The sequence below is a fragment of the Lemur catta genome, chromosome 5 (assembly GCF_020740605.2).
Source record: "Lemur catta isolate mLemCat1 chromosome 5, mLemCat1.pri, whole genome shotgun sequence".
Lineage (NCBI taxonomy): Eukaryota > Metazoa > Chordata > Mammalia > Primates > Lemuridae > Lemur > Lemur catta.
In genome coordinates, this window is record NC_059132.1 from 30,691,768 (window position 1) to 30,703,512 (window position 11,745).

General features: G+C 44.9%; 2 protein-coding genes across 3 annotated transcripts in view; one reads left to right on the forward strand and one right to left on the reverse strand.

Annotated features, from left to right (window-relative positions):
- Positions 1 to 3,957, reverse strand: part of HMGXB3 (HMG-box containing 3) — a 45,023-nt gene extending 41,066 nt beyond the window's left edge. The window contains exons 1-2 of one of the 2 annotated variants that reach the window (XM_045551391.1): positions 3,526 to 3,957; positions 418 to 556 (exon numbers count right to left, since the gene is read on the reverse strand). In XM_045551391.1, coding sequence (XP_045407347.1) covers positions 418 to 554 — 137 coding nt within the window. In that variant the 5' untranslated portion in view covers positions 555 to 556; positions 3,526 to 3,957. The remainder of the gene's footprint in view (positions 1 to 417; positions 557 to 3,525) is intronic. The other variant, XM_045551390.1, reaches the window with a different exon arrangement.
- A 120-nt stretch (positions 3,958 to 4,077) lies between these two features.
- On the forward strand, positions 4,078 to 9,690 carry TIGD6 (tigger transposable element derived 6). The gene is made up of 2 exons (XM_045551393.1): positions 4,078 to 4,221; positions 7,952 to 9,690. The coding sequence occupies exon 2, from the start codon at positions 8,035 to 8,037 to the stop codon at positions 9,607 to 9,609; it is 1,575 nt and encodes a 524-aa protein (XP_045407349.1). The 5' UTR covers positions 4,078 to 4,221; positions 7,952 to 8,034; the 3' UTR covers positions 9,610 to 9,690.
- Positions 9,691 to 11,745: the final 2,055 nt, after the last annotated feature.

An 11,745-nucleotide genomic window follows, 5' to 3' on the forward strand; every position in this document is an offset into this window, starting at 1 on the left:
AGCAAGAAGTTTGGAGTGATCACAGTCAAGAGGGACATTAGAGCTACAATGTAGATATTCTGTATAGGTATTACTGGTGCTATTTTCGAATTCTGTAATGAATGCCTTGTTTTAAATATTTAAATAACAATGGCATAATAAAAAATAATGTAGCTCTTTTGTACACAGCTTCTACCATCTCTGTATGGTGTGATTTCCTGTGACAACCCAGAAACAAAGTCTGGCCAGGAATGGCAAATGCTGGCATAAATCTGGCCACTTCCCGCTCCTCATCTCTCTCTTTGCCCACCTCACTCTGAGACTTCAACAATTATACTCTTTCCCCAAGAATCTTAAAGTCCTGTGTGAAGACCTCAACAGTTTTCCAAACAGCTTCTGTTTATAAATGTCAGCAGCAACCGAAACGTGTTGTCTAACCTGGGTTTCTTGGCCTTTTCTCCATGTATTTTATACTTTTTCTTCTTCTTGGGTGGCCCAGGGGCAGTATAACAGTAGGCTTCCTCAATTTCCTCCATCACAACAGTTACCTCAGTACCATCATATGATGCATCCATGGCTAGAAGAGAGGAAAGGCAAACACAAAGTTTCAAGAATCTACCCTAAAACAGGCAGCAGCCTCCTGGATCCCTTACCTCTGCCAGGGCCTCAAAGCTTAGCCATTTCCCAAACTCAACAGACAAGAAGCACCTGGGGTACTAGTCAGATGTTCTGGCCCCTCCCTCATATATTCATCACCTGAAGCAAATGGCTTCACCAATTCATTCAAACATGTAATAAGTGCCTATATGTAAGAGATTTCTTTAAACTCTGCTGGCCTGTGCAATTTTGGGAAGGTCCTTTAGCTGCTTCAGGTTCAGTTCTCTCTCTTATATATTAAAAAAGAGACATCTTACCCACCTTCCCATAGATTTATAATGGTAAGACTCAAAGGATATAACACACACACACAGCTCTATTTAAGAGTAGTCAAGCGCTATACAAATAAAAAGGTTCATTTTATATTAAAGATGATTATCTGTGGCTGAGATGCTTAACAACCTGCCCAAGACCAGCAGGCCCACATAGGGACTTGGGAGACAGGTTTTTAATTCAAAAATTCAATTCTGGGCCGAATAAGGTGGCTTTATGTCTATAATCCTAGCACTTTAAGTGGGAGGATTGCTTGAGGCTGGGAGTTCAAGACCAGCTTGAGCAAGAGCAAAACCCCATCTCTACAAAAAATAGAAAAATTAACCAGGCATGGTGGTATTCACCTATAGTCCCAGCTATTCAGGAGGCTGAGGCAGAAGAACTGCTTGAGCCCAGGAGTTTGAGGCTGCAGTGAGCCATAATAACGCTACTGCACTCTAGCCTGGGAAAAAGAACAAGACCCTGTCTCAAAAAAAAACAAACAAATAAAAAAAACAACTCTGGGCCTTCTTTCATTATGCCATACTGTTACCCATCTCTACTGGCAATGCTCTGAACCAGCACTATTTAGTAAACTCCGTGATGACAGAAACGTTCTACATCTGTGCTATCCAATAGAGTAGCCACCAGCCACATGGCTTGAAATACAGCTAGTGTGACTGAAGAACTGAGTTAGTTTTAATTGTAATTAACTTAAATAGTCACATATGGCTAATGGCTATGGCCAGAACAGGTCTAAACAGTAACCAGACAGACTGATATTAGCTCTCATGTGCTGGTCTATAAAAGACAGTCTACTAACAGTTTTTATGTCTATAAAAGAAAGGCATTAAAAAACTTAATGACCAATTCAAGAAGGGCTAGTTTATTTGTGACCAAGTTCTAAGTCAGAGTTTTACTGCAAGACTCAATCCTTGGCGGGGTGTGGTGTCTCATGCCTGTAATCCTAGTACTCCGGGAGGCCATGGTAGGAGGACTGCTTGAGGTCAGGAGTTCGAGACCAGCCCGAGCAAGAGTGAGACTCCCCTAACTCTACTAAAAATAGAAAAAATTAGCTGGGCGTGGTGGTGCACACCTGTAGTCCCAGCTACTTGGGAGGCTGAGGCAGGAGGATTGCTTAAGCCCATAAGTTTGAAGTGCCAGTGAGCTCTGATGACGCCCCTGCACTCTACCTGGGGCAACAGAGTAAGACTGTCTCAAAAAAAAAAAAAAAAAAGACTCGATCCTTGGAGAAAGAAAGGTTCCCAGAAACCACTTGAATTTTATGAGAAGAAAATAACATAGTTGCTCCTGAAAATCTGTCAGAAGGGAATTTAGGATTCTGAGAAGAGGGAGTTGTGGTAGTTAAACATAGGAATGATATGTGTAGTACAAAGCCCACTCACATCTCATTTAGACCTCACTCCACAAGTTACAAGACGTGGATCCATGTCTAAACTCTAAACATGATCTCAGACAAGTCTATTCCACGCCCTGAATTTCAGTTGTTTCTACTGTGAGATGAAGAGGATAAGCTTAGTGGCTCCTAACCTTTTGGGAGGCAAGAATTCTTTTGATGATATTGTGAAAGCTTAGAACTTTCCCCTAGAAACTGCAAACACACAGTATTTCACCTATAATTTTAAAGATATACTCCAGGTTAAGCACACAGTATTCCTAAGGTTCTTTCTCATTCTGTGTCATCTCTAAATGATTCCTCTTTCCATTATAAAAGAAAAGAAAAAAACACCTACATTCTAACTGTCATAGAGCAACGCAGGAAGAGAACAGTCTGCAACTTGGCTGGGTAAGCAATAGCCTGGTAAAGGATAATGGAAGCTGGAGTCCAAATTAAGACTATGTGGGGACTGTGCTCTTTTGCCCTTAATTGACTTCTCAGCCCTTGAGAGCCTTGTGGAGAAAAACAGTAACTGCAGGAGAGCATCTATAAAGAATGGCAGATAGGGTTTTAGCACCGGGAGCAAAACAAGTTCAGAAGCAAAGTCATTGGAACTACCTTGGGTTGGGGGCAGGAAAAGACTACCCTGGGGGTTTTTTTTGGTTTTACTACCCTGTCCTAAGCCTGGGTCCAAGTTTGTTTTCAGATCCTAGACCTCAGTACAGCAATGAAAAAAAAGGACAACATAAAGGTTAAAACCAAGGACTCTTTCAAGCCAGCTATGGCTTGTTAAAAAGAAAAAAAGAAAAAGAAAATCAAGGGCTCTGGAGGGCAGAAGATCTGGGTTCTAGTTTAGGCTACATTGCTTAACAGCATCAGCACGGAGCTCTATGACCTTAAGCAATCTACCTACCCTCTCTACGTTTCAGTTTTCTTATCTGTAAAACAGAGTTAAGGGTAGCATTTGAAATATGCGAGACACTTTGTACAATCAGGTCCTTCTCGGAACCTCATGAGATGGCCTTTGACGGCTCAGCCATGGGCTACCATTTGACTCTGGCTAGCTCCTCTCCCTCTCTGGGTCTCGAATGTCCTACACCGATAGAGGAAGGAGAACACTAAGGCTCGCTGGCCCTACTTTGTGAAAGAGGCAACAGAGGCTCAGAGAGCCGCAGCACTCAGCTTGAGGTCGCCCAGCGGGTCGACGGTGCGGCGTGGCCCTCGAGGGCGGGACTTACCCAGAGGAGCGTACAAGCCGCGCGGCTCACATTCCCGGAGGCGCCCGGCCCTGGGGCTCGACGAGGGAGCTGGCGGGTGCACTGGCGCTCCCCGCTGTCGGCGAGAAGCGGCTCCAGTCGTGACAGCGGCAACAAGGAAGTGGAGGCGACGGCTCGCGCGCGCATCCCGGGGGCTGGAGGAGCCCCGGCCCCGCGGCCCCGCCCGGAGACACACGGTGCGGAGTCGCGACAGCCCCTCTCGCTCCCCCGCCTTGGAGTCACGATATGGGGTCGTGAAGGGCAAGTGTAAGAGCACAGGTTCGTTCCGCAGGCTCCTCACAGACGCCTGCCGAGGGCCCCGGGGGTCAAGCCCCGGGGAGCTCGAAGAAGACAGCAAGAAGACGGGTGTCACCACGGCACAGGTTCCGAGGCGGCAGCAGCACACCACCGATCGCCAGGGAGACCCGTCCCAGCAGCCCTCGCGGCGCACCGGAAGCGGCCAGCGGCGCGTGACTACGTGCGACCCCACGCGCAAGCGCAAAGGCGCAGCCCCAGCTGGAGGGCGGCCGGTAGGTACTGCATAAGGGCTTGGAGTGGGGCCGCGAAGGTGGACGGACTGCTTCCGGTGAGAGGTCCCGGGCGGAGGAGGAAGCTGTGGCTGCCGGCGGTGGGAGGCCCCGGCGGCTCAGCCCCCGGGCACTGCTATGAGGCGTTCAGGTAACAGGGGCGGGGCTGTGCCGAGCGTGAGGGGTCAAGGCCCCGCCTCACCTCTCCGAGCCACGTCGGGCGCTGGAGAGCGTAGCGCCACCCTTTCCGCAGCTCGGCATCCAAGGCCTGACTCCAGTGTGTCCCCGCTCATTCAGGATAGGGCTCATACTTAGTGCTGTTACTACATCAAGCCCCCCCTCCTCACTCCAGTGTTCTGCCCTCAATGCGTCTCTACCACTGTTCCACGGATAGTAATGGTAGTGAGTTCCTGGAGTGAGTGAAGCTGAGCTGAATGACCGTGGAGAAGCTCCGAAATCAGAGATTGGATTGTCCTTCCTGTCGATGTCACATTGTCCACATTTGTACAAGTTCCTATACGACCTTCACTGTATTGCAAATATATTTCCAATCTGCCTACTACATCTCTCCATCACTGTCACCAGCTTCCACTTAGCCACCGTCATTTGTCTGGACTGATGCAGTTCTGCCCACTCCACTCTTGTCCTTCAGCAGTCTATTCTCCACAAAGCAGCCAGATTGATCTTTTTACACTGTAAGTCTGATGGGTCACTTCCTGCTTAAAACCCTCCAGGGTCTCATTCACTTAGAATAAAATTCAGACTTATTAGCTTGATTAAGACTTTGTCTGGTTTGGCTCTTGCTTCATTCTCTTTCCAGGTATTCTCTCAATATGGGTTCTCAGAACAAGCTATATAGCATTCCCTAATGTTTGGAGCCCTGGCTGTGTTGTGAGCCTCCCTGGGTTTGAATCCCAACCCTGCCACAAATAAGTTGTATTAAGCCTGTAAGGTGCTTAACAAATCATGTTTTTGCAGTAGATCCTTCCATCTCAGTAAATAGCACCACCATGCACTGGATTGCTCAGCACTCAAACTAGAAATCTGGGTGTTAGCCTTGATTCTTCCTTCAACTCACATTCCCATCCATCACCAAGACTTTCCAAAACATAGGCCCAAACTAACTACTTCTTGCCATCTCCTCTATTACTGCTCAAATCCAAGCCACCATTATCTCTTGTCTGGGCTCCCACTTTTTCTGTGATACTCTTCAGTTGTTTACACAGCAGTCATCTCCTTCTCTTTGCTTAAAATCCTTCAGTAGCTTCCTGTTGCACCCAAATAACATCCAAACTACATATGGCCTACTAGGCTAGCCTGCTTTTGTCTTCAGATACAGTGCTACTGCTTAGGAAAATGGATTTTCCCCATTAGGTTCTCCACCCTGCAACCAAAGGCCTCTTTTTAAAGTGTAAGTCTGATCATGTCATTCCAAAAAAAAACAAAAAACCTCCAAAGGCTTCTTAATGCCCCAGGATCAAGCTAGAATCCTAACGAGGACTTTCTGTGATTTGGTCCTTGCTTTCCTCTCCAATGACTTACTTTTTCCTTACCATGACATTTTATTTTCTATAGTACTTCATTACCTTTGATAGTACATATCTCCTTACATCTCATGAATTCCTATTTGTTTATTCTTTGATAGGAGTAACCCCATTTGATTAGTCACACTTCTGTGTCCCCATAGTACCTCTGTTATAGTGCTTCACACACCCTAGTGTTTGTCTTCCCTGTTAAGTTCCTCAATAGTGGGCACTATGCTCCATTCATCTCTGTATAGCTGGCATCAAGCACAGTGCTTGAAACATACAGGATGCCATGAATGAATAGACAGATATGTGGAGGTAGTGGTAAAAATCTGCCCTTGAAAATGGACAGCATAAGTTCACAGCAGCTTTCTGGTCCCTTGAGGACTCTCATGATAAAATGCCTAAGAAGGCAATTACCAAAACTGCTACTGCTGAATCATGCTTTGTTTAACTAGTCTTGGGGGGGGGCAGGCGGGTTGTTTGTTTATTTGAAATTCTTAATCCCTCTAGACAGGACAGACCACAACACTCTCCAAATACTTTATCCCTGTTTAACTCACTTATGTTACCATCCTGGCACATAAAGGCATTTGAGTTTGGAACACCTATCTAGGGTCCAGCATTTTCATTTGGAAGGGACCTTAGGGATCATGGTTTACAACCATGGACATACCAGAATCACTCTGAGAGCTTTTCAAAAATATGTTTTCCTGGTCGGGCACGGTGGCTCACGCCTATAATCCTAGCAATCTGGGAGGCTGAGGTGGGAGGATCCCTCGAGGTCAGGAGTTCGAGACCAGCCTGAGCAAGAGCAAGACCCCGTCTCTACTAAAAATAGAAAGAAATGACCTGGACAGCTAAAAAAAAAAAATATATATATATATAGAAAAAAATTAGCTGGGCATGGTGGTACATGCCTGTAGTCCCAGCTACTCGGGAAGCTGAGGCAGAGGGATTGCTTGAGCCCAGGAGTTTGAGGTTGCTGTGAGCTAGGCTGATGCCACGGCACTCTAGCCCGGGCAACAGAGTGAGACTCTGTCTCAAAATAAATAAATAAAAATATATTTTCCTTATAGAGAGTCTCATTCAGTCATCCTAAGTTGGGCCTGCATGTCAGACTCTGATATGCCCTCCCTGGTTGAGTCTAACCCCTTCGTTTTAAAATGAGAAAACAGGCCCAGAGAGGGACTATACCTTCCCATCACTCCAGCCATCATGTCTCACCCAAATTATCAACAACAACATACTAATATTGGTCTCTTTGCCTCTTTGATTCATTTTCCACCAAACAGCTATAGTGATCCTTTTAAAAATGCGAAACAGAGTATGACCCTCCCTTGCCCAAAAACATTCAGTGGATTTCTGTTGCACTCAAAATAAAATACCAACTCTTTCCTGTAGCACCTTTGGATGGTCTAGCTCTCCACCTTTGTCATTAACACTTGGAGTCATGCAGATATTTCAGTTCCCTAAATACCTCAAGCTCTTTTCTACATTTTAGATTTTGCTGATGCTATGTCCTTTGCTGGACTGCCCTTTCCCCCTATACTTCATGGAATCTCAGCTTAAATGCTATCTTCTTAGGCCATTCCTGGCTACTTTTTGTAAATAGAACTTCCCCTTTTATTCCCTATTATAGTCTTTATTTCTTTTATAGGACATAGCATATTCCATAATTATCTGTGTGTTTACTTATTATCTCCCCCACCACACTTTATATTTCATAAGAGTAGGGACCTTGACTTTGTGGTCCATTATTGTATCTTTACCACTTGGCTACTGTAAATGAATGTATGGCTACCACAAACATCTTCCCACAATGAAAATCTTTCCAAGCCAGATGGTGGTAGAGCTTTGAAGATCTCATTTTGGTGGAATTTCAAGCAGGACCATGACTGGCAGAAAAAGCACTAATCTAAGTCCAGAAATTTAAGCTGTATGAACCTGGGTTGGCTCCTTCCAGGGGCCTTAGTTTCTGTATCCATAAAACAGATAATAACTCCTTGAATTTATATAGTGCATTGCTATTTGCAAAGCTCCTTTACCACCTTTTATTTCAATCTATTCTCATAGCAGGCAGAGCAGACATTGTTATTCCATATTTAAGGAGACTCAGAAAGTTTAAGTGAACTAGATTATCTATATGATCCCTTCTTATAGATACAGAATGCTTCAGATATTCTGAGTCTTCCTAAGTAGTCTCTACAAAAAGTCAGTAGTATGAATCCTGTCTCCTTTTGACTTTGACCTTATGTTATCATTTCCAATAGGATTTTTAAACATCTGAACCCATCTTTTAGGGGGAATCCATTATCTTTGGTTCCTGATAGGTATTCCATTTTGTTTTCTCAGTTTTCTACACTTGTGGCAAAACAAGCTGAGAGGAGGAACAGAGACAGCCCTGTTAGTTGTGGCCCAGCACTCCTTCCCTGGAAATGGCAAACAAGGGCAACAAGAAACGTCGGCAGTTCTCCCTGGAGGAGAAAATGAAAGTTGTGGAAGCTGTAGACTCAGGCAAGAGGAAAGGTGACGTAGCAAAAGAGTTCGGTATCACTCCTTCCACTTTGTCTACATTCTTAAAGGATCGTGCCAAATTTGAAGAAAAGGTCCGGGAGGCATCTGTGGGACCCCAGCGGAAAAGGATGAGGAATGCTCTCTATGATGACATTGATAAGGCTGTTTTTGCTTGGTTTCAAGAAATCCATGCCAAAAACATTCTAGTGACTGGTTCTGTCATTCGGAAGAAAGCACTAAACTTGGCCAATATGCTTGGCTATGACAATTTTCAAGCAAGTGTGGGCTGGTTGAACAGATTTAGAGATCGCCACGGAATTGCTTTGAAAGCAGTCTGCAAAGAGGATAGTGACAGGTTAATGAATGGTCTAGGAATAGATAAGGTTAATGAGTGGCATGCAGGGGAAATTATAAAACTGATTGCTGACTACAGCCCAGATGATATCTTTAATGCTGATGAGACAGGAGTGTTTTTCCAATTGCTTCCCCAGCACACACTTGCTGCTAAAGGGGACCATTGTAGAGAAGGGAAGAGAGCAAAGCAGCGGTTGACAGCACTCTTTTGTTGCAATGCTTCAGGGACTGAAAAAATGAGACCATTGATTGTTGGTAGGTCAGCCAGCCCACGCTGCCTCAAGAACGTCCATTCCCTCCCTTGTGATTACCGAGCCAACCAGTGGGCATGGATGACGAGGGATCTGTTTAATGAGTGGCTGATGCAAGTGGATGCCAGGATGAAGCAGGCAGAACGCCGGATCCTCCTGCTCATCGACAACTGCTCTGCTCACAACATGCTTCCACGCTTGGAAAGGATTCAGGTGGGATATCTGCCCTCAAACTGTACCGCTGTCCTGCAGCCACTAAATCTTGGGATAATTCACACCATAAAAGTGCTATACAGGAGTCACCTTCTAAAACAAATCCTCCTCAAGATCAACAGTAGTGAGGATCAAGAAAAGGTAGACATCAAGCAGGCCATTGACATGATTGCTGCAGCTTGGTGGTCAGTCGAGCAGTCCACAGTGGTGAGATGTTGGCAGAAGGCAGGCATCATCCCTATGGAATTCACAGACTCTGATGAAGAAATAGCAGCCAGTGAACCAGACACTGCCCTCGAAAAGTTGTGGCACACAGTGGCCATTGCCACCTGTGTCCCAAATGAAGTAAATTTCCAGGACTTCGTCACTGCAGATGATGATCTCATCATCTCCCAGGAGCTGACGGAGACAGAGATCATCCAGGATATGGTGGCTGGTGAAAATACTGGTGAAGTTGGAAGTGAAGATGAAGGGGAGGTGTCTTTACCAGAGCAGTCAAAAATCGCCATCACAGAGGCCATCTCAAGTGTACAGAAACTTAGACAGTTCCTTTCCACTTGTGTAGGTGTTCCTGATGCCATTTTTGGACAGCTAAATGGCATAGATGAATATTTAATGAAAAGAGTGACACAAACTCTTATTGATTCCAAAATTACAGATTTCCTCCAAACAAAATAATGCAGGAATTAACTGCCATTTTTACTTTAGAAAATGTAGTTTATAAGAATAAAGATTACTTTAGATAGGATATTGAATTAATTTAAGTAAAGCAATATTATTATGACAACATTCCAGTACTCTGAAATAACTAGGAAATTTCATTGAGTGGAACTTGACTAATATCTATGTTCTCTCACTCTCTTTTTTAAGAGACAGGGGTCTCTTGCTCTGTTGCCCAGGCCGGTCTCAAACTTTGCCTGAGGCAATCTTCCTGCCTCAGCTTCCGGAGTATCTGAGGTTATAGGCACACGCCACTGAGCCCAGCTACCATGTTCTCTTTTGATTAACCCAATGGTTTTCAAACTTGCCCGTGCACTAGGATCACTTGTGAAAAATTCCAAAGCCAAGGCCATATCCCACACCAATTAAATGACAATCTCTGGTGATGGGTCATAGTCATTAGTTTGGAAGCTCCCCAGGTGATTCCACGTGCGGGCAAGCTTGGAAACTATTGGATCGACCACAGGAAAATCAAGTACACTATGGACCCGGATCCAGCTTCTTCTCAATACGTCTAGTTAAGTAGTTCCAAACTTTAGCTCACATCAGAATCACTTGGAAGGCTTGTTAAAACCTGGATCCCATCCCCGGAGTTTCAGATTCAGTAGGTGTCAGGCAGAATCCAAGAATTTGCATTTCTAACATGTTCCCAGCTGAGGTGATACAGATGCAATCCACGGGTCCACACTTTGAAAACCACTGGTCTAGCTGAATTTTCTAGCACCTTTTTCTTCATCTAGCCATCCAAATACTCCTCATCACTAATTGTTAAAAAAAAGGTGGGGGGGGGGAGGTGAGGATCATCTTTTCTGTTGATTTGCCCGAAGCACAAGATTTTTATTTATTTTTTTTGAGATAGGGTCTTGCTATGTCATCCAGGTTGGAGTACAGTGGCTACTGATAGGCAGGATCAGAGCTCACGGCAGCCTCAAACTCCTGGCCTCAAAGGATCCTCCTGCCTCAGCTTGCCGAGTAGATGGGACTACAAAGCATGATTCTATTGACACTAGGTGTTTTTGTTTGGTACTTTGTTTTTTAAGCTAAAAGAAGTTAATATTATCCCCTCTTGGTCTGTTCTCATCAGACCCTCTGTGGCTTCTCCCTACCTCTTGGGTCACTCCAACCCCACCTGAGTGGCAACTCTACTTCTGCCCCAGTTGACTAATCCTCTCTGTACGCCAACATACTAGGATGGAGCACTCACCTCAGTCGTGTTGTCATGAGGATAAAATGTACACCTGGCACAGACTATGTTCTATGAATGCTATCTATTGTCATTGCTATCCATCCTTTTTTGGAACTTAAACCAGTACCATCTAGAGTCAGGAACCTGCCTTACTAACCCTTTATTTCACTAACAGATCTCGAGGTTCAGCATTCCAGAGCCACCAGCCTCATCAATAAATGTTAGCTCAAGGAGTTTTCTTTGCCCTGTTTCCAAGAAGGGCTCATTCCAAAGGAAGGAAGCTGAGATTTACTGATTGCCTATTATATGTCAAGCACTGTCTGCTTATCATTTAATCTTTCTAGGAAGTTATAATAGAAAAACACAAACAGGCTCAGATAATTTAATTCCAAGGTTGCAGATCTATTAAACGCTGTTTGTGCTACGTGAAGCCATGGTTCTTTAAAGTGAAATGTGGTAGCATATTCTGGCCACCAGAGGGCACAGGGGGACTACATAGGGAGACAGTTTAGCCAGCTAAAACCTTTGGAGCAGTCCCTTGTAATTTTTCTGATGTGGTAGAGATTGACAGGGAAGACAAGGAAAGAAGGAAAAGATATAGGATGTGGGACTTGTTCAAACAACTAACCTAAAAATAACTTGATCTGAAACTAAAAAACTTAAGCAGTGGTGCTAAGTGAAGAAAGAAGAGGCCAAGGACACAGCATGGAAAGGGCAAGGTGGCTGAAGGAGATGCTAGAGAGTGACTGTGTGAGTGTACCTCACAGGGTTCTGGGTCCGAAGTCTTGTTCGCACAGGATGGTCAAACTGGAAGGGCCCTTTGTCTGTTCAGTCCAACTCCTTCACTCCGTGGGGTGGGGGCAGAATACGCAGGGTTACTGCAAGAGAACTGTCCTTACCTGTACCCA

Excerpts from the sequence above, each read along its gene's own strand:
- TIGD6 (XM_045551393.1), top strand. The coding sequence starts at position 8,035 with ATGGCAAACAAGGGCAACAAGAAACGTCGGCAGTTCTCCCTGGAGGAG.